Source organism: Calonectris borealis, chromosome 19 (genome assembly GCF_964195595.1).
Source record: "Calonectris borealis chromosome 19, bCalBor7.hap1.2, whole genome shotgun sequence".
NCBI lineage: Eukaryota > Metazoa > Chordata > Aves > Procellariiformes > Procellariidae > Calonectris > Calonectris borealis.
Window position 1 is genome coordinate 164331 of NC_134330.1, and position 27065 is coordinate 191395.

The 27065-nt window shown below is 40.7% G+C and overlaps 3 protein-coding genes and 1 long non-coding RNA gene across 10 annotated transcripts in view; 2 read left to right on the forward strand and 2 right to left on the reverse strand.

Moving 5' to 3' along the window:
* The window catches only part of FBXO39 (F-box protein 39), a 40464-nt gene extending 33649 nt beyond the window's left edge, over positions 1-6815 (reverse strand). For 3 of the 5 annotated variants that reach the window (XM_075168186.1, XM_075168184.1, XM_075168182.1), the window contains exons 1-2: positions 6524-6815; positions 1083-2317 (exon numbers count right to left, since the gene is read on the reverse strand). In XM_075168186.1, coding sequence (XP_075024287.1) covers positions 1083-2096 — 1014 coding nt within the window. In that variant the 5' untranslated portion in view covers positions 2097-2317; positions 6524-6815. Of the gene's footprint in view, positions 1-2; positions 674-1082; positions 2318-3435; positions 3642-6523 lie in introns of those variants that run through there. The other 2 variants (XM_075168183.1, XM_075168187.1) reach the window with 2 other exon arrangements.
* LOC142090410 (uncharacterized) lies at positions 3639-5432 on the forward strand. Its single transcript, XR_012676524.1, has 2 exons — positions 3639-5239; positions 5302-5432. It is a non-coding gene; the product is annotated as an uncharacterized LOC142090410 (long non-coding RNA).
* A 45-nt stretch (positions 6816-6860) lies between the features above and the next one.
* Positions 6861-22617, forward strand: PIMREG (PICALM interacting mitotic regulator). Of its 3 annotated transcripts, none has more exons than XM_075168191.1 (4): positions 6861-7037; positions 8576-8895; positions 9720-10054; positions 22527-22617. In XM_075168191.1, exons 1-4 carry the CDS (start codon positions 6905-6907, stop codon positions 22540-22542), a joined length of 804 nt encoding a protein of 267 aa, XP_075024292.1. In that variant the 5' UTR covers positions 6861-6904; the 3' UTR covers positions 22543-22617. The 3 variants fall into 3 exon arrangements, with proteins under 3 accessions (XP_075024292.1, XP_075024290.1, XP_075024293.1); XM_075168189.1 differs by lacking the exon at positions 22527-22617 and adding an exon at positions 12393-16385 and having other exon boundaries at positions 6864-7037; XM_075168192.1 differs by lacking the exon at positions 22527-22617 and adding an exon at positions 12393-16385 and having other exon boundaries at positions 6913-7012.
* PITPNM3 (PITPNM family member 3) overlaps positions 19579-27065 on the reverse strand; it is a 145728-nt gene continuing 138241 nt past the window's right edge. Inside the window, exons 16-20 of the mRNA XM_075168175.1 lie at positions 24769-24917; positions 22570-22719; positions 21516-21699; positions 20984-21112; positions 19579-20588 (exon numbers count right to left, since the gene is read on the reverse strand). Of these exons, the coding sequence (XP_075024276.1) occupies positions 20280-20588; positions 20984-21112; positions 21516-21699; positions 22570-22719; positions 24769-24917 (921 nt within the window). The 3' untranslated portion in view covers positions 19579-20279. The remainder of the gene's footprint in view (positions 20589-20983; positions 21113-21515; positions 21700-22569; positions 22720-24768; positions 24918-27065) is intronic.

A 27065-nucleotide genomic window follows, 5' to 3' on the forward strand; every position in this document is an offset into this window, starting at 1 on the left:
GCAGTAACTATAATTCAACAAACAAGTTTCCCAATTTTACCAACAGAAGTGACTGTTGGTAAAACAGTGTCAGCAGATCAATTTTGTACCTTGACATTAGCAGAGAATCAGTTTTGTATTATGACAACAGTATATGTTACAGTAATCTTCACTCTCATGTTAAGATGGGGGGAGTCCCTTGTGATTTACATACCATCCTAAGAGATAGACAACTTCTATTACCATTAGAAGATGCTACACCCACAGCTCGTGCCATGATCTTATTTGACATATTGGAAATTATCCCAGATACGAGAGTAGATCCAAAGACAATTTCTAGAAAGCTTTACAGCTCTCTGATGTTTATTGAAAACTCTGCAATGCAACAGAACTTAAAGAAAGCTGTCAGCAACTGTTATGTATAAGGCCGTGTGCTTCCCTCAGGCATGCGAAAACCTGATGCTCATTTACACGGGTCAGCTGTTGCACACCTTTGGTGACACATCCTTGTGACACCAAAGTGCTTTGACATGGGCACCAGTTAATTTACATGTGCTGTAAGGCATTTGTGCATTACCAAAATGGAGCAAAACCATCAGTGTAGGTTGATGCAGGCTACAGGTCTGTAAGCAAGTGTACAGACTATTTTCCTTATATGCAGACTTCCCTGCAAAAGAGTGGGGTTCAGAAAAATCTGAAAGGATAAGAAAGTTATCAGTTACTAAACATGAAGGTGGCTAACCAGAATAAGCCTAAAGCTTTCTTGCAAAAATGACATTTTCCTGCCTGAAAGGTTCTTTTTGCTCACAGCTGACATTACAAACACCAGTATTTTCGGTGTTTTAGCTTTTTAGGAGGGCAACCTGACATCAGCCTGACAGCGAACACTAGCATAATGGGGATTGTAACTGGACAAGGATAATTACCTGAACTAGACTATAGCTGGAACACTGGAATGGCTCACTTATGAAAATTACCCTCTGAACATAAAACTGAAGTGGTCAAGAATTCTTGTTGATGACTGCTGTTATGCAGAAGGCCTATATGATTACTTCACTTAGCTTTGTGATACTGCAGTAAGATGTCACTATTGTTTCCCTTACCTGCAGAACATGCCCGTAAGCTGGGAGGAGGTTGGTGAGGGTAGGTTTCATTGTCCAGTCTGGGTCACTGAAATAGCAGCTCCGTAGACTGATGCTCCTGACTGGGATCTCCACGAGCAGGATCCTAGCTAGGTGATCATGCTTCATGACTCTTTCAAAGAAGAAGTTCACGTTCAGTTTTGGGGCGCTCTTGGCCAAGTTTGCCCACGACATTCCCCAGACCACTTGCCCATGAGGGTCATGGTTATGACATTTGATATTCAAGGTGCAGAGGGAATGAGCACTGTGTTCTCGCAGGATGTCCAGTAGTTCATCAGAGATGCAGTTATAATTGAAAGTGAGGGTGACCAGGCTGTGGAACTTCGACATAGTTTGGTGGAATAAGGTGCTGCTGTAGACAAGAAGGTGGCGACTGAAGAAATCCTCTATATTGATTTCAGATATAAAGCTTTGATTTGTCAAGCAGCTCAGAGAATTCAGAAGCTCACAACCTTCTTCCAAGGTTACTCTTGCTCCTTTTAAGTTGAGATAATCAAGCCGTTTGCTCATTCTTTTCAGGAAGGTAGCTAAGTTCTTGATAAACTGAGCCCTGACCACATTTTTCCAGATCAAGCGGTCTAATTCCAGGTACTTCATGCTCAAGGATACTAGGCGACTGTTACACTTACTCAGGTGTGAAAGAACGTCTCTCATAGTCACTTGAACTTTTTGGGTAAAGGCAGTATTGTAAGGATTTGATAACTTGATCTCAAGGTGCTCCAGATACTTGGCAAATTTCTTGACATACCACAGCGCATTTTGAAGCTCCAATGTCTGTTTCCTTGATGGTCGGCCATAGAATGTGATGGTTCTGCTTCTCCAGAGGGATCCTGAGTGCATGGCCCAATTCCATTTTTTACAGACCAAGGCAGCCTGAGATCTGTCCCTGTCATCTAACCAATGGAAGACACGCCTCAGACAGACATCAGGTAGATGAGCCCAGGAGCTCTGCTCAGGTTCGCTGTCATCTTCCATTGAGAAGACAGCTTTCCCTTCTCTTCTGGGTTTTGAGCCAAACCTAGATGAAGAAAGCTGTGGGTAGATTTCTTGGCATTCCCAACAGAATAGGCTTCCAAGCAAATAGATGAAAGTTTGCTTCTTCACATTCAAAACCAACAATCCTTTCTTTGCCTCTGTACGCAAGCTGCCAGGGTCAAACAAGCTCTTGGGTCTAAACTGTAGCTCTTGGGTCTAACCTAAATCAAAAGAAAAAAAACAATGAGTGCAGAACAATCACAGTACAAGCACAGGACACATCTTTTAGCTTTTTGGCCTTCAGTCTAGCTAGACAGTGAAATGGTATCAATTGCTGGTAGAGCAGTCACAGCCTCTAGAAACCTTTGGTTAGCATCACCTGTAATTGGTAATGGTTTGTGGCCTGATGCCTAGCGTCTAAAAGTATTCAGTGCTTTGGGCTGTACACATTTGAACAGTACTGTCGGTACAAAACTAGTGCAAATGACTTTTCTTATCCTTCTGGGGTACTGTACCATGACAATCATCTAAGGTATACCCTGCCACAGATTAAGGTACAATCCCTATTGAGAATAATAAGCAATATAAGCTGTTCCATCGCTTGCTTCAAGCAGGATGTTCAGTCACTGTGCTCCAATAGACAGGGAGAAGGCTGGTGAGTCGGGAGACCAACTGGGTAGTGGTAAAACACGTAAGGAAACAACGACAATGCAAGAGGTTACCAGTTCCACTCTCAAGGCTGGACTGTGTAGGTATTCAGTTCCCTGCGCACTTTTCCAGCTCTCATAGGCTCCCTCCAGAGTTCAAGATTTGTTTTCTCTACCTTGGACCCCGCCCTCTGCAAAGTTCAGCCATTGCCATGGAGCAAAGAGGTAACGTTTGTGATGTCATGACAACTTAATTTATGCAAGGGCAAACAGCGAACAAAGCCGACTTGAGCCAAGTCATTTGGGCTAAGGTGAGGGCAGTGAAAAGGAAAAGCAGACTTGTTCGGTAGTCCCTTAGGAAGTGAGAAATACAGGCTACAATCTACAAGCCAGGGGCAGGTGGTATGTCTTGTCTTGTCACTTTTCACCTACCAGATAAATGGATCAAGTGGCTGAGCAGTAAAGAGCCAAGAAGGGAAGTGATGCATCCTCTAACTTTTCAGCTATGAATTGCAAACTTCAGCTGTGAAATGCAAACTACATCCCACTGGCCTGTTAGGTGCTTGTTTCATGAGGCCTTTTACAGATCAGGCTATTAGTTGGCTCTGCAAACAGGCAAAAGGCATGGAAAGCTAATGTTTTGTTAGTACCTTTGCAGAGAGGCAAAAATTCAGAATGTATTTACTTCCCACCTCTGTAGTGTGCGTGTCTTATCATGTCCACGTGGTAAATCACTCCTTAGCTCTTGGGGATGAAACTGGAACATCTAGTGATACCTTCTTATGGTCTACCCCAAAATTAAGGCTTATTGGCTGACAGGACTCCAAGAAGATGCAACTCAAAAGTACGTGATGCCAATCTCCAAACAATCTCCCCTTCCTCCTTTGCATGTGCTGTTCTGTTGGGCAACAAAGTTGAAATGGATGGAAAGAACAGAGGCACCATAAGAAGATGAAGAAAACATGCAGATGCCTGAGAGTCCGTTTACAACTACAAAGGCTCAGATATTTCTATTCTAATTTTATAAACAGGCAGGAAAGGACAGGCTGACTGCCCAGTTCAGCTTCAGCCTGCTGCTTCCCTTTTGGCCTACAGTTCTTCTGTCACACATTATCTCTCTGCCTGTATACACTGTCTGTTCAATTAGCCCCATGTCTATTCCTAGGAATTCCTCCTCCCACCCTTCCCATCCAAAATGCCAATCCAAACCCCAGCTCTCAAGACAAGCCTTAGAAACTGAGCATGTGTATTTAGTACCCCCATCTCCCCCAAGAGCTCTTTGTTTTGCAGAACTGTCAGTCATTTAGAAGGTCTTTAGATGAATGACTGCATTTTGCCTGTCCAGACAAAGACCCGAGCCAAGTCTTAAAATAGGTGGCTCAAGCTGCAGTTTGCTGTGGAGAAGAATTAAGAGGTGGCCTAATGAGTACCAGCTGATTCAAGAACAGAAACAGGTGAAGGGAATTGTGAGCAGACATGTGATCATTGCCAGAAGGAAGATATAAGGGAGGCCGTGGGGAGAGACAGAGGAGAGAGGTGCAATGAATGGAGAGAGATGGTAGGGCTGCCCTGTTATGATAAAGGCTGTGCATGTATGCCACAACAATTGGCGCTCGAACAGGGACTGAAAGAAAAAAACTTGAAGAAAGAAGGTCTTGAAGAAAGGAAATAGAAATATCCGGTGGCGAGCCCCGCTGAACTGCAAAAGCTGTTGAAAAGAAACAGGAAAAAAGCCGTTGAAAGGAAATGGGATAGAAGCTGTTGAAAAGAAACAGGAAAAAAGCCGTTGAAAGGAAACAGAATAGAAGCTGTTGAAAGGAAACAGAAAAAAAAGCCGTTGAAAGGAAACGGGATAAAAGAAAAAAGCCGTTGAAAGGAAACGGGATAAAAGAAAAAAGCCGTTGAAAGGAAACGGGATAAAAGAAAAAAGCCGTTGAAAGGAAACGGATACAGAGGTGAGCAGCCGCGGGAAAGTTATATGAACTTTATACATTAGTCATGAGGCAGTTGGCATCTCAGTAGAAGAACTGCAGACGAGGAAATCTTTGCAACTAGAAGTTCTAGAAGGAATATTGTGTGTATGCAGCTCTGCAGAAGTTGCATCCTGCAGAGCAGGTGTTGCAAAACGTGACTGATTCAGCAATTCTGGAAGGAAAATCAAAACATAAGAAAGATTCATTTGAACTTGCGCCAACGGCAGATGAAGCTTTACAGCGACAGAGGCTAAAGATGAACTTGTTCTAGTGAATGTAATGGCAGCAATTCTGGAGGGAAAATCAAAAGATAAGAAAGGTTTATTTGAACTTGCGCCAACAGTGGATGAAGTTTTGCAGCGATAGAGGCTAAAGTACCATTTGTTCCCGCCCTCCCCCCCAAGAAGATCTGCTGCGGGGATTCGTACCCACACACACACGTATCAGTGATGTTCTAGAGGAAAGTGAACTGTGTGATGGAGAATAGGAAAAAGAATTAGAAATGTTAAGTTTGTGTAAGGAGGTATGCAAATCAATAAAAGAATATGGGTTATGAAGAATAGGAAAAAGAATTAGATTAAGGAGGTATGCAAATCAATAAAAGAATATGGGTTATGGAGAACAGGAAAAAGAATTAGAAATGTTAAGTTTGTCTACCATATGAGATGATTAAGGAGGTATGCAAATCAATAAAAGAATATGGGTCACAGGTTTCATTTGAATATGAACTTGTTCTAGTGAATGTAATGGACAATTTGGCAATTGAGAACAAAAAAGGGGGTGATGTGGAGAAGAATTCTGGGATCGGGAGTTTCGGATAGGACTTTGGCAATGCTACAAAATCATAAACAAAAAAGGGGGAGATGTGGAGAAGAATTAAGAGGTGGCCTAATGAGTACCGATTCAAGAACAGAAACAGGTGAAGGGAATTGTGAGCAGACATGTGATCCTTGCCGGAAGGAAGATATAAGGGAGGCAATGGAGAGAGACAGAGGAGAGAGGTGCAATGGAGAGGGAGATGGTAGGGCTGCCCTGTTATGATAAAAGGCTGTGCATGTATGCCACAACAGTTTGTTAGTGAGAATAGCCTGAAACTTTCCCTATGGAGATGGGGGGGCAGAGGGGCGCAGGAAGAAGCACAGCACATCTGCAACTATCTGGAAGCCATATAGCCAATGGGCAGAGGAAAGCAGAACACCATATGGGGCTCTAATATGCAGAAACACGTGTCTGTTAATAAGGGATATTCATTGAGCTATACTCGCCCATATTGTAGTGTATGAATACAAAGGGGTACAAACACCATCACGTGGATCTTTTTTCAAACCATAGCTCTTAGGAACTTACAGAAAGTACCTTTGTAAGCCAATGGTGGGACTCAAGAGGTATACTGCAGTGTTACTGGGTTGGCTTCCCCATAGCTCTTAGCTAAGTCTTAGCTATGGAGGTGTCTCTAGCTGTCAGCTCCGAATTTAACTTGGTGGGGGGAACCAAACCAAACCTTTGGAAAAAACCAGAAGCTGCTACAGCTGTTTCCAGAGCAATTTTTAAGGTAGAAGTATTTTAAAGATAAACGCTTTGCATGTCTTGTTTTCCTCTAGGGTAGGATAAAAAACCCCAACCCCAAACTAACCCACATGCCCTGCACTTGGCCTTTGCTGCCTGATTTGCTACAGAGGACATCCCAGATGATTTCCAGTGCAACACTGTGCAGTTACACCAGCTGCCTCCTCCTGCAAGAGCTGCAGAAGCCAGTGGAGAAAAAGCAAACAAAAACCTTCTAAGACATTGGCTCATAATTAATTACCAGAAGTAACAGCAGCCATGGCTTGGCTTCCCAAGTGGGCAACCCAGCCTCCGGATCCTTTTGCTACTGCTGCTGACGTGGATCTCTAGGCCGCAGGTCCGCAAACGCACTAAACCCGCGGGAGGGGGGGGGGGGGGCAGCAGCGCTGCCCTGCTCGGGCACAGTCGCCATCAGCGTCTTTACAGCACGTGCGGCGGAGGGGCAGCTGTGACTCCTCGGGCCACCCTGCCCCATCCTCCACTTGGCCCTCGCCGCCCCACCCGCCGGGCCACCCCAACCCCTGCTCCCCCGGCGGAGCAGCCGCAGCTGATGCGCAGGCCGCAGCTGATGCGCAGGCGCCGAGCCGTGTAACGGCCGCCGCGCGTGCGAGGGGCGCAGCCAATGGGGGCGGGCCGCGGCAGCGGCGCCAATCCGGGGAGCCGGAGCGGGCGCTGCGCCGTTCAAACGCGGCGGCGGAGGCGCGAGGAGGCTCCCGTTGAGCGGCGGCAGGTCGGTCCCGGTCGCGCCCGTCGCAGTGAGTACAGTCCCGAGCAGCTGCCGGCGCCGCCCGGTCGCGGCCCGCATTTCCTGGCCGCGTGAGAGGCCTGAGCCGGCCTCCTCCTCGGCGTCGCCTTTCGCACTTGTTTCAGCCGTCCCTGGCGGACGAAATAACGGTGTCGGCTGGGCGTGCCCTGTGCCGCCGTGTCAGCTCCGCGGTGCAGAACCGGTTCTGTTAGGCAGGCCGCAGCCGTACGGGCGGTTCTGGCGGCGCCTGTCCGTGGCGAGCGCCGTCCTCCCCGAGCAGCGTACACTGCTTGGATGAGCGCCAGGGGCGCGGTCTCGGTACCGCCACAGGCGTGTGTAAGGTGCCTGGCGTAGAAGCTGCCTGTAGTCTTGCCGCGGGCTCCCGATGAACTGGAGCACCGCGTTGTATTGTGCAATGCCAGTTTGCTAACAGATAAACGCAACCCTGGGACGGTTGGGTTGCATTTATCCCTCCACTGCAAACGCCCTCCATTCTGGGCGTTTCCCCCGAGTAATATTTCCTAGCCGTAAATTAATGGGCAGTAGTTAGCAGTTTATCAAAAGGAAGCTGGACAAGCTGTGAGCTAGTAAGAGAACTGACTGGTTGCCCGATTACTAGCCTTTTCTTGTTGCCACGTGTAGGAATGCATTAAAGGTGTTAATATCCCAAACACCTTCAGGATTAAAAGATTTCAATAAGCCTTATTGCTTTCTGACAAATAAGGACACTTGTGAGAGATGAAGACAATTTGGGAGATCAGTGATCGTAAGCGATATGAATAGGCTTTCCTAATATGTGTTATAATGATGGTAGAGACCTCCCGGCTTTTTTTATTAACAGTAATCTCCAATGAAGTATTGGTAAAATTAATTCATTCTCAATTCACATTGCTAAAATATATTTGCATTTCAGTTACTTTTTAGAAGTAATTTGCTAGTGGTATCTTAGCTTGCTAGCTAGTGAAAATGAAGAATTTAAACCATATATATATATATGTTTATGTTTAAATTGTCATATACATAACAGGCATTTTAGCCCTTCTGACCAATGTCTTCTGCCAGTAACAATCCTGTCCGTTTCAGGACTTATGTATCCACAATCATAACTGTGACTTAGGTGTGAGCCTTCAGCTAGCAACTCAGGCAGGAGACAGTAGCAGCTGTGTAAGCTTGTCTGGCAGTGAAAGGCTGTTTTGATTAATGAAGACAAAAATTTGGGATATGAGACCTTAGTCTGAGACACCAACAAGAAACTTGCAATTACAGAGCATTCTACCTCACAAGCTTGAGTCTCATAGCTCACCAGGTCTGTTGTCCAGTGCTGGAAATGCAGTATTAGACTTCTTCATGGACATGCACAGACCTAAATAGCTGTAGAAATCAATGCTGTTCTCCTTCAAGCCTCCAAGTAAAAGTCTGCTCAGCTCCGATTTTGTTGTTTCAGGCAAATGTAACTGAATGCATTGTATAACAATTTCCATTTCTCCTTTTTTACACTGCTTTGTACCTTGCTCTGTCTAATTATTGCTGTCATTCTGATTGTTTTAGAAATAAGGTTGACTAACAATTGGAACAAGATGGTATCTGTGCTCCAAAATGTCAAGGCAACAATGGCCTGGCGGAAACACCAGCTCCTAGCTGACTTTGATGAGAATGAGAGCCCTGTACCCAATAAGTTCAAGAGAAGGGCTTCTTTGAATTCTCTCAATACCATCCGCATGTCTCTAAGGAAGCGACTGCCATTAAAGCAACTAGAGCTGAATTTTCATAAGACCCCAACTTGGGAAAGTCTGGAAGCAAGACAGAAGTGCGAAACTCTTCAGAGTATTAAAAGAACAGCAAAAAATGCTTTCGGAACAGTGTCCCAGGTACTTTGCCTTTGCAGTGGAGTGTGGATATAGTTTTTGCTTCAACTTCAGTGCTAAGATTTCTGGACTTTGTACTGAATGCTGTATTCCAGAGAGTCTATCTCATATGCTTGCACACCGTAATGGTTGTCTCATAGCTACTAACTAGTAAAATCTTTAATATCCTTGATAAAGTATAGACAGGCAAATTATGGATCTGGCAGAACAGGGAGGAAGGTGAAAAGAAGAAATATGAGACACAGTTTCATCAAAACTTTTTATTTTATTACTAAATAAATGCTTTTCCCCTACTGTATTTCATCATGTATGGCAGAGCAGCCTTCACAAGGAGGAGGGTGGGTAGAGACTGCCATTGCTTGCAAAGAATTGTTTCTGAGAAATGTGTAGCGCTTTGGATTTTTTTTTTTTTTACTCCTTTTCCCATAGTACCCATACTATTTATTAGCATGTTCTTCATTATAGTCGATCTAAATTTGGACTGACAAAAACCACTAGATGGTAGCAAGGTAGCAAACTCGAGCTTGCACCTCTGATGTTAACTACATCAATTATATGTCAGGGAGCCTCGCTCTCTCCTGCATAAGAGCAGCAGGAGCTCTGTTCCAATGCCTGCTGAACATACGACAAGTTTCAAGGATCGGGGGAGCAAATGATTCCTCCAGTGCAAATGGGTACAGAGGGTTGAGAAGCATTCATGCTAGACTAAACCTGATATGCGAATGAAAGCTAGGCATTCAGCTCAAATGTTCCATGTCTTTCTGGTTCCAAACTCTAGGCTAATTGAGTTTATTTAGCATAACATGTCCGTCTAATGCTTCTTTCAGAAAACACAGAAGTCCTGCCAAACCCCAATACACTTGATGGTGACCTTTCCAGCTGAATCCATCAGCAGAAGCTGTGCAACCAGTTCTACCAAAAAAAGAAGTACTACACCTCGAACCCCTTGCCATAAGAAGAGTGTTACTCCAGCAGCCAGTTCCAAAGGCACCCCAAGATCCAGCAAAAGAGCCTTGCTTGGGCCAACAAGGGTGTCAGAGCATAGAGAATGGAGGGGTTTCTCATCCTGGCTTGGTAAAGATGCTGTCTCCCTCCGGAGATCAAGAAGAGCAGCAGCACTGAAAAGCCCGTATTCATCACCTGCTGCTGCCAGCAGAAAGATGTAAGCCATGTTCTTTTGTAAACCTTATTCCCTTTTTTTTTTTAATTACTGTGATTAGAATATCTTGTAAGATGAAAGGCAAGATATGAAGGTTGCTATCCTATTCCTGAAGGTTAGCTCCCACTCAGACATTGCCAATTGCAGGCTAAGTGATCCCTGTAAGTCAGGATGAGGAATAGTTGCAGAACTTTCTCAGCTGTAATGTAGCAGAGTCTGTCTTTCTTCAAGATACCTGTGCAGATTAAATCTGCAGTTGGAATTGCAACTTCTAAAACCTGTCAAATGCTCTCCTTGTCTTCAGGTTTCTTGCTGTGGAAATCAGATTTTTCCCAGCAAGAGCCTACCTTTGACCTTGTGTGAGATCAGCAGCTCCCTGCCTCTGTCTAAAAGAGGTGCCAATCCAGGTGGGGGAGGCGGGCAGGGAGGGAGGAATCCCATTGCACTGATGCTGTCATTGGTGCCTGCACATTTATAAGAAAATCCTTTTATTAGGTAGCATTATGTTAACAAATAGTCCATTGAACCCATAATTCAAAAATTTAGAGGATGCAGAAACCTCTTATACATCTTGGTTCATCCATGAGGTGGTAGGCTGCTGTGTTTGTAAAGGATATGTCATTCTGAATTAGGCATATTAAGACAGTAAAAACTAAAGGTCAGAAGTCTTGCCACAGGGCAATTCCCTAAACCTCTTCCTCTCTTAGAACACTCGATGTCAAGCATTCAATAATTAAATGTCAAGAACCTAAAACCCTCTAGAGAGGGCTTAGCATTAAGTACTTCTATCTACAAAGAGGTAAGGGCTTAAAATCCTACATAATTCCAAAAATTCAATTTTTACAAATGGGACCATTTCTAGATAACTATAGGTTAAATCCTGTATTAAGTTAATGATCATATCCATTGAAAGTTTACTAAATCTCACTCCTAATATTCTCTCATCTGTTAGTGATATGACAGTTTCTCTCATTCGTAACTGAAGATAGTATCAACCAGGTAAAGTAGTGGTTCACTTACCTTGTGTATACCTGCATGCATCTGTGGGGAGAAAACCTGCTGTTTGGAGAGAGAAAGGCTTATTAACTCATGCTTCTTTAAAGTATTATGTGGAACCACAGGGTTCTTCCCTTATATTCACTGTGGCTGTCTCTGCTACAGCAGATCATTGTGCAGTTGTAAAACTTCACCTCTACATTGTGGATTAGTGAAACCTTGTGGGTTCGCAATGAACCGTAAGTTGGGTTTCTATGCAAACAGCAGCTTTTCTCACCCCAGACCAGAAAACTACTAGTACTAATGTCTTTGTCACTCAACCTCAGTTCTCACTGATTACTAATGAAGATCACAAAGCATGACAGAACAAACCATTACCCTGAGCTGTCTAATTTTACAGCCTTTCTTTTCCATCCCTAACATTGTCTTAGCAGTTAAGACAATGCTATCACAATAACAGCACTTGATACCTGTAGTGCTGGCATTTTTAAACACAGCAATTGTACCTAAATGGATAGGAACAGGAATTCTTTGCTGTAAGTTTCTAAACATCACTTCTAGTGTCAATTCATTGAACTGTTACCAGGTAAATGCCTCTATTACCTTCACTGAGATCTGTACTGTGACATTAATCTCTTCACCCATTATGTTGGAAGTGTTCCTTTTGTTAAAGGGAAAGTTACATCCTGAATACTATGTCCTATTTTAGCAACAAAGATAGGTGTAAGAAGTTGATTGCTGTAACATTTCAGGAAAAATGACAGCAGTTTCAAATGCTTGACTGAAGGTTTAAACAGTGATGTGTACTGCTTCCACTAAGCAGTTTGGTCCAGTTCTCCTGCATATGTAGATGCATACAATGTGCTCCGTGACTGGCTGGTTTGTAGGTTGCGGACTGGAATAATTGTGAAATAAACTTTTTTGGAGGTGCCCTTACAGTCTTGCATATAACTTTCTGTTCTGGTATCCAATTGCCAGAAGTTTTAGTGTTACAGGTCCCTTTTCATCTTTTCCGTGATGAAACAAACCTTGATCTCAAACTGTTTATAGTTGCCAGCTCCATGTATTGTTCTAGTGTTTTTCATTTTAATGAATTAGATTATATCACAAGAAATACTCCTGTTGCTAGTTAAAGTATTGCAGTACTTAATTTGTGTACTGCCATTTATGCTCACTGAAGGTAACAAAGTATTTTCTTGCTAGTGTTTAGAACTGTTATAGAAAGTGTACAGATCCCAGACCTCTTCCTTGCTCCCATTTAACAGTTTTCCAGCAATTTGTGTGACAACCAGTTAAAGAACCTTACTGACTTCATGCTGCTAATGCCAGTCTTGTTCTTCTGCAGGCAATATCAAACTACTACTATCTAATGGCACAAAACTTACAGTCTACACATTGATCTCAGAAACTTTCTCAAGCTATCGGAAGGCGAGCAAAGAAACTCCATCAAGCACTTGGTACCTAGACAGACATGGCTGTAACTATTGTTAGTTTATGAGCACACAAAGGTGAGCTCTGTGTAGCCCTTGAAAGGGTGCACTCTATACATTGAACAAGCCATTACATTTTATAATCTTTCTTGACAAAGCAGCTCAGGACTTCCCTTCCCTTGCTTTCTCTTTTCAAGTGAACGAGAGGATCCAAGTTGTACCACAGTGTATTAGCTCCTGCTGAGATGAGGGACCATCTTGAATGTGACTTTCATAAGGCAATAAGCACTTTGAAACTTATGTTGAACTGACCAGTAGGAATGGCCAGAGCAAGGGCCACAGACTTATGAAGGGTGATCATAGGTAACAGTAGTATTTAGACTAGTATCCAATTGCCCTGAGTTTTAGTATGAGTACTTGCATACTGAAAGTACTGGTCCATTATTTTGAAAGCCTAACAATTTTTTTCTATATACAAGTTAAGCATCATATTTAACTGGCAGTTAATGAAACAGTAGTGGCTTGTTTGAGTTCTGACCACAACTGCCATTCCAAAGCAACAGGTTTCTGTGGAGTCACTCATGCCACAAGAGAGGAGACACATTAGGACTCTAATTCATGGCCTTAAGGACTGCTATTAGATTAGCCTAACTAATCCTATCCTAAATAGTTGGGTTCCAGACAAATCAGAGCAACTTTATGTCATTTCTTGCTGCTGCTTTAAATAGCATCTTGGCAGTTGAGTTAAACATAATATCACAGTGCAGGTATTTTATCTGATGAAGTATACTAAGCATTTGATACCTGTATTTTGCTTCTAATTTTTTACAAAAGTAACATTCATTTGACAAGCCTTTTTTGGTAGGTGGTTCAGTTTAACAAAGTTTAGTCTTTCAAACTAAAGCAAGGATTTCTCAAGCTTCTAGAGTTCAACAATCAGGGCTGTTTTCCATGGTAGCAGCTTTGTGCAAACTTCTCAGATAACATTCGCTTTAAGATGAACCTTCAAACAAAAGATTGATTTGGGAAACTTTGCTCTACTTGATAATTTTTAAGATGCACATGTAATTTAGTAAAACTGGAACTACTAAAATTTTAATGGTATTCAGTATAAATATGGGAAGCAGTCATGTTCAATTCTGATTTATGTGTAAGTATTGATTTTAAACTTGCTCCCGATTTTTCTTTTTTCTTGTCAAACTAGACTGTTTTAAAATATTGAAACAGTTAATGAGGCCTGGAAACATGAAAACAATCCTGACCTCCAGGCTTTCAGATGACTGAGAACTTTAGCTTGTGTTATTTCTTGATGTGTTTTTTGTGTTGTGGTGTTTTTTTTTTTTTTAAACCACCTTTCTATATGGAACAGTAGCTTGAAGTTATTCTTTGCATGTACTGAAACTACTTCTATAAAGCTTTCACAAAGATGGTGTCTCATTACTGAAATATTTTCTTACATGACTTTTCAAAAGGAAGGACAGTTGGAGTTTTGTGAAAAGTCAACCTCCAATCTAAGTATTATTTCAGACAGTCGGATGTATTGAACAGCCTCTATTTATACTGTTTCCACTGGCTACTAAGACATGTACAATGATGATCTAATACTTCCTACATCACTGGTAAGAAAAATCAGTGACACCGTTTGCGTAAAGCAAGGAAGGTTTTATTTAAGTGACTAATTTGTTATAAGATTTTAAAAACCAGCTCACATCAAAATCTATACCAGTTGTAGAAATCTTACTCCTTATTTCATATTAAGAAATTCATTATTGTACATTTTTGAATCTTTACAAGGCAGCCATAAGAAATATAAACATTCATCACCAGATAGAACCTTCTCACTGACAAACAATATTTAAAAGTATGCACTTAATAAAACCATAGACTGAAAGAACATGTACAATTTCAACTTTATAGAATCATAGAACGTTTTGGGTTGGAAGAGACCTTAAAAGATCATCTAGTAAGTTTCCTTGTATGAATTCAGTTTTAAGTGGACTGCCCCCTTCCCTCCCCTGCAAATAGCAAAATAAGTTATGCAGAAGGCTTGGGGTTCTGTGAGAGGACTGCCATTGTGGGCCCTACATGAGTCCTCCCAGAATAACCTTACCTTTAAAGCTTGCGATGTGTAAATTATGTTTCAATGTTGTAATCTCTGGTATACCATCTCCCAGCACATCACAGTAAATCTGCCTCTCTCTTTCTCTCTTTGCCCCCCATAAGTTCTGTACATCCTTACAAATGAGACATGAACTGTCAAATTTGTTTCATGTTCCCCCATCCCCCACAATTATATCCAGTTTCAAAGATAGCTTATTGAGATAAATACAAATAGAGGGTAAACTGTAATCCCCTTACCTTGGACTTGAACTAAAATGGGGGAAAGAGGAAATACCAACACCCGACTTCAATTCCAGAGTCCATGGCACAGGATTCTAGCTGCTCCAGGCCATTTCTTATTTCTGAAAAAAAGAGCTCTTTTCATCCAAAAAAATGTGTTATTACTTCCATTTTTTATGGGGGACTGAATTTAGGAACCTATATTTACACTTGAGTGATTAAACATCATGGCAGTCAAATTACCTTGTTAAACCCACAATTTCTGCTGAAGCTATGAACACAGACCATGAGGAATCATTGCTCTTAGAGAGGCTGAGGGGTTAAGTTGGAAAGTTTTGAGTTTATGGGAATTCTATCTTGTACCAGCTCCAGATCAGGATGAAAAGTGCCCCTTTCTCCCCTGCATGCCTGAAATGAACAATTCCCTGCAGAAATCTTGAGTTCAGATCCCACATTTCAAGCTCTAATCAGAAAAATGATGAAATTGCAGTGTACAATCTCTTCTTCTCTCCACTATTAAGCCAACGAGCTTATTAAAAAGGTGCCCACATTCCAATCATCTAGTACTTTTATGATGTACTCACCTTTCTGTGGTGAGAGGGGGGAAAATCCTATTTGTTCAGTAACAATTGTTGCTCTTACAAATCTAAAAACCCGAAAGTACCTATTGATGTGAGGTATTAATAAAAATGCTTATAAACAAAGTTTTTAGCAAATTTAAGACAGGAAACAATATAGAAAGAAGGAAAAATTTCTTTTTTTCCATTCTAAATTTATTCTGTGAAGTACATGATGATACTATAGCTCTAAATATTGGAGATTTGCTTAAATACACACATTAGTAGTGCCCTGGCCTAAAGACTGCAATGTATAAATGGGACAACTTGTTCACTAATAATGGCAAACAAAGGCTATTTTGCAGAATGGTGGAGCTTTCAGATAGTGTCATTGTTCTGCTTATTTTAATAGTAGATTAAGATGTGTCATTTTTTTTCCTCTAGTTTACTGATAGTTCCACTTCTACATAACCAGTGAAAGTTTTAACTCTCTGGTTAGAAGTGACTTCCCTAGGTACTAGAGGAACAAGTGAAGTAATCTGTAAGAATTAAGACTCTATTTTCATATAAACAAATCAAAATGGCAGCTCTCATGAACCCCAACGAACAAGAATTATCAATGCCATGTCATTTTTACACCTAACAAAATTTTATGCTGAATAGATATAAACCATGCCACAAAACTAAATAGGAGTACTTTGGTCAAGCAAGAATCTGTTCCAAGAGTACTAGTGTACGCAAACACTTTAAAAAAAAAGAAAAAGTTATTCAAAACAAGCAGATTTGGATCAACATCACTATTCAGGTCTGTGGAATATGCTGCACTCTTTATACAATGATATCTTTTTTTCAAACTTACCTAACTAGACAACAAAATTGAATAAACAGCCGTTGTTGTTTTGTTGTTTTTTTTAAAGTATATTGGTTACAAATTTGCTGTGAAAGCAGAACCAAAACTTCACTTAAGGTGTCTTTCAGTAGCTACACACACATACACACACAAAAACAAAACACCACAGTTGTGAAGGTGTGTTTTCACAATATCGCAGATAAGTCTACCACTGCTATTAATCACAGCCATTTTTTTTACAGTAATTGAAAACTGGATCCATATCAACAGGGCAAAAAAAGTAAATGCTTCCAACTGTGGCCTACTTTGCACTCACTTGCACTGCTGCCTTAGCACCCACCAGAATAACAGTTTTGTGTTTTACACTTATGCTTCCTCCATTCAGCAGCTTAAGAGAATGTGCTTTTCTGTAACAAACTGGAGGCACTAAAGGTGCTGAAACTGCTGATGTTTCTAACCTGTGTTCCTTGGGCACCCACTATTCCCGCCTGACTTCTCTGTCCCTTTCCCTTCGGTGTATGCTTTAACACTTCCGTAGCCTGTAAAGTTTAAGTGCTGACTGCACAGAGACTGCAGCAATGAGGACTTGCAATAAGAGAATAAGACAACTGTAGGATCAAGCTTATCCTCAGTAAATGGCCTGCTTAGGAGGACTGATAATCCTTCTGTGAAAGCACAAGTAAAACTGAAATCCAGTTGCAAACTGAATGCCCATGAACCACTGCATGCAGTTTCATGTGGACCAACTGTATAAATGAAAAGTCTGACCAGAAGGAAATATTTTAAGAGAAAACATGATTGAAAAATTATGCTATAAAATTAGTGATTCATCAGGCAAACCTCAGGGATCGCTCCAAGCATAGCTGGGGAAAAAAAAAACCCACAAACACTAGTGGTTCAACATGCATGAGGTCCCCAGTCATTGCCACAGAATATTTGTTAAACTGCCAGCCTAGTTGTGAGAAGTCTAAAATCACACTCATCTTGTTCATACTCTCAGCTCCAACAGAAGTTGTTTTACCATTTTAGAGGCAACTGGCTACTGCTTCCAAAACAAATGCATCTGGCATCTGATGTTTGAGAAGATCAGCTCCTAATTAACATGAAGCTGTAACGTCCAAGCTAATGCCTGTATCACTATTTGCTAAAGTGCTCAGCTGGAGGCATGTGATCAGGAGATAAACCATTCTATCCCTGAGCAGTAAGTAGTGTTGGAATTATGCAAAGGCCACGTGAGCTCTCATATATTGTAGGAAACGAAGTTAAGGAAAATATTTTCAGCTTGATTTCAATACCATGTGTAGAAATTTGGAAATTGTTACCACTCTAAATCATGCACACGCACACTAGCATTTGTTTTACTATTATTAGCTCATAATATTCTTAAGAGAAGCCAGCACAGTGACTACTGTAAAGGTGACCCAGTTATTAATAGAAATACACAAAACCAGAGTTTTCATTACATAGTACCCTGCAAAAATGACATTGTGTCCACAAAAGTAAAAGACAGACCTTAACAACCTAGGAGATTTCTCTAACCTTGTGCTCAGATGCTAGTTCCTTTAATACGGTCACAGAATCACACACGGATCCCTCTTTTGAAAGGAAGTAGGCCTTTCTACTACTGCAACTTAAAATGAAAATTAGATTTTGGAGTCTCTTGGATGATAGAGGTAGATGGCTAAAGCAACATTAGCCTTGAACTTTGCAGCAGGAACAGTGATTACTGTCAGGAGACATGCTACACAACACCCAGTGCTTAAAAAGAACTTTGCAATCAATGAATGTTGCTTTTAGGTCCCCTCAGCAAATTTAAAATTTGCCTAGCGAGTTCCTCCCTCACAAGCCTTGGATTCCCATGCCTATTTAAAACTAACAAGCAGGAGCATGCTAACAGTGAACTGACTGGAGGGAAATGGATTCTGGTGTACCCGTGCAATCTCCTCCTAGCTGCAGAGGACAGGAGGAAATGGACTATGTGATTAGAATTAATACACACAATGGGCCAGGACAGAACACAGAATAATTCCTCCAAGTTTGTGGGTTAAAGAACTAGGTGTGATACTACTGGGAAAGCATCTGTAAACCTGAAGACTGCTTCAATGTGGTTTGTGGATATCTTTCATTTAGCTTTTGTAACTGGCTAACCTGGCAACAGTATAAAAGCCCAGCTCCCTGTAATGTAAGTCACCTGCTCCCAATTAGTGTGAGCTATGAAACTTTTAATATCTTTCCTAAATCTTCAGCAAAGATTACCCCTTCCCTGAAAGGAAGCACCATAAAAACCAAATTACTGATGTGCCAGAGATCTTTCAGGAAGTTTGAAATAGATAACTAACAATTTTGCCAAGTAATGTCTATCAAAGATCTCCATTCATAAGCTACTTTGCTGCCTTTTAAGGCAAAAGCCACATTACTATACCCTTCAAAAAGCACACTGAAACTTTTGGGTGAATAGGGAGTATAGACTTAGGTTTACTTCTGCACTGTCTTAGTTTGCCAGTGCATTTCTTGTTTGCTTTACATGTCAACTTTCAAAATCATTAACCAACAGACTTGTTGAGAGACTGTTTCTGGTCTAGCTACAGACTAGGAAAACCTGAAAGTAAGGGAGGGGAAGGCACGACACCCTCTCCGCCCCAACTTCCTGAAATAACAAACAAATCTGACAAATCTCCTATTGACTTCAAGCTTTCTCAGTGTCAATAGTCTGGTTTTAACTTTTAAAGAAAAGGTTTTTTATGTGCACTTGTAACTTCATTGCAGGTTTTAAAACATGCTTCAGTTCAGTCATGAAAGCTCTCTTGGTGAATTTAGTGCAGTGGAAATATCTGCAGACTGCTACTATGTTAAACTAACTACAACACTTCAAAAATATTACCACTTAGGGAAAATGTCACACATTTTTCTTCTAGTAAGTTCACTGAGAGATCCAAGAGAAATTTGTATCAGTAGGAAAATGTCTATTTGGCACCTGTAATTTGGCACGTCCATTCTTTGAAGCTCAAATGCTGTAATTCTGAATGCTACAGATTGTCTTAACACAGCAGTTGCTATAAAGCATGAGAAGGTAAACAATTTACCCATAGGAATCCATTACTTTTTTTCTCCTCCAGTTTAAAGATTCTAGTTAGAATAATGAAAAAAGTGATTGCTTTGAAGTTTGCAGATCCCTTAGTAAAGGGCTCCCTTTAGCTTACCCTCTTAGGCTCTGTCTCTCGGACTGAGATGATCAGAGCCATCTCCTTACTCGGAGTAGTCCACACATTTTGCACAGTCACCAAGTTCCACAAAACAACGTGATCTTTGTACGCTTGCACATTACTTTGTATACAGCAACACTAACTGCTTCAAACTGTGGCAGACACATTTATTTCTAACATGAAGTTTTTTTATGATTTGGTTCATAAGTGGAGTTCTCCCATTTACTTGATATCCAGCACCTCACACAAACACAAGTGCCCATGTTGGGGTCTGTTGACCAACACTGTAAGCTGAAAGGAAATCTTGGGTTTAAGGCACCCAAAAATCATCTTGCTGTACAAATCCTGACCACCCATTATTGTAGTTCCCACCTCTGCTTCCGTTGCAAGTGTATCGCTCTATCGAAAGTGAAGTGGAAACAGATACAATTTAGTGTTTAAAGTGTAAACCTTCTCTGTAACCTATGGGACCTACTGTTTATACTGTTTTGGGTGCAGCTAGTTAGCCGATACCACAATCCTTCTGAGTAAAATCAGCCTGTTACAGCTTCTTCTCTTATTGCACATTTTATTATATCTGTTGTAAAAAATAACCAAAGTATTTTCTGTTGCTTTGATGTTATAAGCACTTGCGATAGTTTTAGATTGTTTTAAAATTTCCCAATAAACATATCAAGAGGAACAAACTGGAAGTTCCCCAGTTGGTGTTAGAAGGCAGATTCCAGAGCAGGGAAGACTCCTAGGTACAGGTTCCCTCTCTACATCTCTTAGTTTGAAGCTGCCTAAATATTATCTTTGAGGCATGCCTACAAGTTTAATGGGGTGCACCCAACATCTATATTCCCAAGCTTCCTAGGGGACAGATTCAAATTTGTGAACTCCACCTCGAACCCAAGCAACGGAGGGGAAATGCCTGTCATGATCTTTGTCTGATTCGGGCTGGCTCTGGGCACGCTCTGGCTTGGGGTTCGAAGAAGGTGGGTCAGGTTGCTGTACAGACATAGTCCTGCGGAGATGGTTTCTCTTGCGCAAAAACTCAGGCTGGGAGTGAAGGCCAAAGCTGCCTTTTCTCAAGATCATCCGAGAGTTGTTCTTTTTGGGTCGTGAATGGAGACTGAACTCCAGCGAGGCCAAGTGGGCTGCATAACCTTCACTGAGGAACTGAAATAGGAAGGAAAGAAATGGAATGACAAATTACTGCTGCCTCGACCTATGAGCTCTATGAGGAATTAAGTTCCTATCTTTGGCATCCCAGTTAGATACCTACAGAGTACTAATGCTCCTCTCACTTTTTTTTTCAGCGACCTCTTCCATTTTGTCATTCAGCAATATGCGATGCATGCGCTTGCAGATACAACCTGTGACTCAATTCTCTTTACTATTCACCCTGCCAGAAAATGCCTCATCTGAAACCAACTGCCCTTCTTTCTCTAAAACATCGTCTCTGCTCTTTTGTGTGTGTGTGTGTGTGTGCGCGCGCATTTGCGTATGCATTCACGAGCATGCATTTCCTCGTCCCCCTACAACTTCCTAACTGAGTAGCAAGAGTTACTTACTTGACACTGCGCCTGGTATTTCTTTGTTGATCGTCCAACTATGTAGATCTGGGATGGTGACAGAGCCAAGACATTGTACACAGAAATATCCTTCATGGAACCGTATGCAGCACAGATTTTGATGTGGCACTGAAACAAATATTACTTCCAAAGTGACCACTCTATTGAACACCACGCACTACAAGGGTGGCACTTGTTTTGCAATGAAGCAGCAGATGAGTTCATTGTTAACAACCTCACTCTGTAAACCACAGAAAGCTAAATCTGTCTGTCTGCGTGCCAGCAAGAACTACAGATATGCACACAGAAAAGAACAAGCAGTTCATTTATTTATTTGTCACGCCAAGAGGCCCCTTTGGATGTTTTATCAGCCTTCCTCCTTCTTTAAAAAGTGAGAAAAGGAATGAGGAATGGCAAAACCACTTTGTGATGGCCAGTGAGATTTACTATTCAAAGGGAAGGGAGATCTCTAACTTCACTGAATTACATTCTCTGGAAAAATGTTTTAAGGCTATAAACAGGTTTCTAGTACCTCTTGCATGAGATTCCGGAGAAAAATGGTCTTTTGTCGCAGTGGGTCATGTACAAGTCCATCTGAGAAGAAGATCATCCCTTGTGGGAAGTTGTGTTGAGACAACCATGAAACCACACGCTGTTTTTGCATATCTGGACGGCCAGTAATATAGATAATCAGATATCCCAGGTCCTGCCAATGCCTATCAGAAACAGCAGGTAAATTATATAGGTGCAGAAAGAGAAACAATACCCACAGGTCAGGTCAGCATTTCTTTGCTCAGGACAGAGCCAGTTAGAAGTCGGACATTATCCTTCAACAAGTGGAAAGCAGCATGCCTAAGTCTCTGCTCCTGTCGAGAAATTAAGTAACAATGTCTACATCTTGAGGGAGATGGAAGGAAGCAAGAGAGATTCTTACAGAATATGTTATATAAAATATGAGAGCTATTTAAAAATGTATTTAGAATAGACCTTGCTACACATCAAGTCCTGCTACCTTTGAAACCTTTAACGAGATTTCCTGCCATTTCAGCTGTAAGGAGTGGAAACCCTTGAAAACTGACATCCCTCCATTCCCATGCAAGTTCCAAAATGAGAGCTGTATTTCCCTGTCCAGTGCAACATTAACAGACTTGCAAGAATGGATTAAGAGGCCTTTTGATTTTTCTTCCAAAAAAAGCTCTTGCATTGATGGCACTTGATATTTTTGAAGTAGAGATATGTCTTATTTGAAGTTAGTGAAACACAAAATGCACTCTTTGCTAATCGCAGTAACATACGGAATCATTATTAATTCACTGTACATACTTTAAGGCCATATGCACAAGAAGCAACTTTTAATCTTTAGGCATCGTAAACTAAAAATTTCAAAGTAAACCATAGCATTGCTCTGAAAATCAGGCACATCTGATGTCCAAGCAAATATAGAAATATATCTGCAAGGAATCCTGGCCTTTAAAGAACTGATGTTTATTTAGTTAAAAAAAAAACCTATTCTGCCCTCTTCCTTCCTATTGTGTTCAAACAGGAAGTCAGAGATTTAAAAAGTGAAGTGTGCAAACCTCACTTACCTGACAACATCAACGGCCCCAGCTCGGACTTTGGGGTCACTTCCCATGATTGAAACACTTGCTGCAAATGAACCATCAATGCTGAACACAACACATTCCATTCCTCGGGGAAGCACAGTCAGGTAACTTGTGGCACTGCTCTGGTCCCCTCTGGAGGGTCAAAGCAATAAATACATTTAAAAAGCAAACTGTCAGAATATATTTTCTGCACATTCTACTTAAGACCTGAAATTGGATCTGTCTGGATCTACAGCTTCAAAATGGCCGTCAAATAGGGCTTCTGATTTCAGTCCTATGTGGGGCAATTAAAACTTAGACGTTTAGGAAATAGCTTTCCAAAGAGAAATTTGGAAGCTGACTTTAATAAGAAATCACATGTGTATAAATACCTAAAAGAATTAGGAAAAAAAACCCAAAACATCCTGAAGTACTCAAACTACTACTCAAACATGCTATCTGTCTATATATATGTGTATATATATGTCTATATATGTACACATATAAGACATGAATGCTATATATGTGCACATACATGTACATACTCACATAGCACACAGAAATTAGCTACATTTTTTTTTTGCAGCAGTCTACAGTTACTGGCAAATTATTAGAAATTACAAGGGAAGAACTGATATGCACCTTTTATAGCATGTACTTAGACAAATCAGCTTTTCTCCATTAGGTGAACAGTTGGTAATACGAGCATTACCCATCCCTCTATCCTTGTAAATTACAATGGGAATGCCAATCCAGAAAAGTAAAAAAAAAAAAAAAAAAAAAAAGAAAAGCCCACCCCACCCTAAACCAAAAGAGAAATGCAATCAGATGGCTTTTCTCATGGAAAGGCATGTGAAATGCAATCTTCTCCTCATGATGTATTTTTCCCAAGAGCTCTGGATGTTAAGACACTAATAAAGCACAAAGCAATCCGAAGCTCTTACCATCCCATGACCTCATGTTCCCTAAAAAATGTAATCTGAAGACCACATCTTCTTTCCTTTATAAAGATTATTATTGTATGATCTAGAAATTCATATCTGGTGATGAAGATTCTTACAATATGTGTGCACAGCTTAATGAACAAAGACAGGGCAATTTCTTTCAATCCTGTTTGAAACTTACTCCTGCAGTCTAAAAGCCCATGGGAGCATAACTTCTGAATACACCTTAACTCATTTTTCAGTAACTCTCTTTTCTTGAATTGATCGTCTGTTCTATTACACTGAGGTAAAACATTTCTTCCTCCTCAACTAGCACTACATGAGATTGTAAACTGACTTTAGACTTGGTTAACTGGTGGGTAACAACACATTCTGTTTCAGCTAAATTCATCCCACTGATTTAGCCTCTAAAGTAGGGATTCAAAGGAAGCTGTAAAGCTACTTCCTAAGTGGGGAGGCAATTTAATTCTAAGCGCAATATTAAACTAAAACTCTGTACTAAATCAAACCAGACTTTTATTAAACATAAGATTTTTTAAAAGCACAGCTACCCCAGTCCTGCACCCAGGCCAACAAATTTTATTTCATGCATCTTCATTCCTCATGGTTTACTTAGCACAGAGATTTTTAAGAAATGCTGGAGAGCTAGGAGACCTGACTGATTTTACTTCAATGAATTGTTATTTTCAGGTGCTGGTTTTGTTTTTTGTTTTGGTTTTTTTTTTTCCCCCTCTTTTTCCCTAGTTAGAATAAGCATGATCTTGAGTACAGAATCAAGGTAACTCTTTTGATCAGCCTGACATCAACAGATAAACAGGTGGCTGAGAGCAAGGCAGTACATCCTCTACTGTTAATTTCCATAAGAAAAGCTTCTTACCAGTCTGAAGAACACAAAACTATACCCTTCAGAAATCTTTTCCCCAACGAACAGGCTGCAAAATATCCCAAGTCATACATTCTTGCCACAAGAAGACTGATTACAGTCATCCAGTCCCCATATTTTGCAAGACCAAGTGCTCCTAAATTGAATTGCACTGAGGATTTGTGTTGCAATAGGGATAAACCCATTGGCCTGGGCACCTCCAAACAGGCCAATAAACAGATGATCACTGCTTCAAATCTAAGCTGACAACAAAACCAAGAAAATATAACTAACTGACCAAAATCTCCCTCCGCACCCCCTTCAATCTTACACACCTCGGTGTCTTCCTGATTACAACCACCCACCACAGCTGTAGTTCCAGCTTGGAGCTATTACCTGACCACCATTTTGATGGGATACACACCAACTCTCAGTCTCTTCTGTTTGGGTATGTTGTAGGATATCCGGCCACTGCTGTTGGATATTTCTGTGTCAAAGTACACCCACCTACCCGAAGATGGCTCAGTCATTATGAAGATATCAACCTGCAAAAACAACAAAACAGTCATCTAGTGTGATAGGAGGCAACACACCCCCTATTTACAAGGCCTGTCAAGCCTAGATCACGTCAGTATGTCCAACTATGGCTTGTACTAAAAGCTTACAAGGAAGTTTGAGGGAACTTCAAAACTCAGTAAAAACTTCACATAAGGTCCTCTCAATTAGAAAATGCTTCTTAACACACAGTACAAGAGCTTATTGCCTTCATCATTTAAAGCACTCAGCTTAGCACTGCAGGTGTCAAATGTGGGTATAGAGCTCAGAAATTTGGCAGGAACCCTAAACTAGAAAAAAGATCTTTTCAGCTTGCATGTGTATATTACATTTTTGCATACTAAGCCTACAAAATAGAAAATTTAATCTGGTTATTAGCAAAATGACATCTTTCTCAAGTTATAACCTCACCTACAAATGCAAAACCTAAACACTTCAAATCAAGATTTTTTTTTTCGAAAGGTTTCATCAATATGGTTTTCTTCAACTGAAATATTTCATCAAAACTAACGTAAAGTGTATGAAATACTTTGTCTGACTTGAACTGGCACTTTTTAGCAATAAGTACATCAGTAAATCTGAGGGAGGTATCTGCAAAGTTCTCCTTCTGTATTCAATTTTTACAGAACTTAGGCATACGAGGTTAATGTGGACTTCTTCAGTACTCAACATGCAGCCAGATACTCTACAAGATTGGCCAGCAGCTTACAAGATCACACTGTTTGTGTGTATATCCTCAATAACTCTGCAGATATGCTCTTCTTGGACTTAATGATGTTACATGACATTGGGATGTAACTATAAATAACACTAAATTTATTCTGAACTGATGAAATTCAGAACTGATTTTTTCTGAGGGATGGGCTTTGGTGCAAGGGAAGAAATGACAGGTATTGCTGAACGAGAAGTGTTATCAGGATCAAACAATGGCTTTACTCCTTTCTTCTGCTTTTTGACTGCAAAGTGAATTCACAGTTTGAATACAGATGTGTACCAACTGTCTCTTTAAAGTCTTGGATGGTATAAGTAGGACAAACCTTCACTTTGTACCCTGACTGATTCTGAATTTCCAACTTTCAAATGCACCACTAGCGGAGAGAGTGCCAAGGAAAACATTTTTATGATTTTCTAGGGAAAAATCTAACTTCCTTCCAACCTACAAAGGAATATAAGACCTAACTAGGAACAGAAATATTTTCTTTTAAGAATCATACTTCTAGCTTTGTTTTATTCAGCCATTCTGTTCTTACCTTCTATTCTTCCCCTTTAATAATTTTTCTTAAGTCAAGCCATTAAAGGTGGGGGCAGGGTGTGTGTGTGTGTATGTGTGGTTCAGAAAAATAGTTGTAAGTTTGCATTGGGCATTCTGAAAGATCTGCACAACTACAGTCCTTTTAGATCAACATTTTCTTTTTTCAATATCAATGTGAAAGCTACTAGAACAGCATTCTGTTGACTGTGGTAATTGAACTGTTCTGACTCAGTTTTCCCTCTCCACATCAAGAGATAATGAAATAAGTCTTTTATGTAAACTTATTTGAGATCCTTGGAGGGACGACATACAAGTGTAAAAAAAATACAGATAGTATTTCTATTACTTTTGAAACCCCTCAAAATTGGAATGAAAACTATCGGTAATTCATCACTGAGTATGGAATTCTCCGCAGTGCAATAATTAGTAATAATCTTAACATTTTTACTTAGCAATTTCTTTCAAGAGATTTTAATGACAGGATTCTATTCAGTACCCAAGCATAATATGAATCTGTTTTACCACTGCAGAAACACAGCTTATTGTTCATCCCTATCCTTCTGAAATGGGAATATGACTTCAAGGCAACCAGCCAGCACACAATAATCTATGTAGGGAGAAAAACATTAGACTATAATGCCCAGAAAATAATAAGTTAAGTAAATCCAAGAGAGACACCTCTGGCCTCAGGAAAAGCACTGAAATGCTGACATGTATCTTCAGCCTAGTTTGCATTTGCACACTAAAACACTGAATGTGTTGGGTTTTTTACCAACCCAAATTCATCTCGGTAAAAAGACCCAGGGCTAAAATAAATCCAGTCTACAAACCTGTAGAAACCCCAACAAGCCCATTTTAGGAATTCTTGGGAAAACAAGGGTAGTGT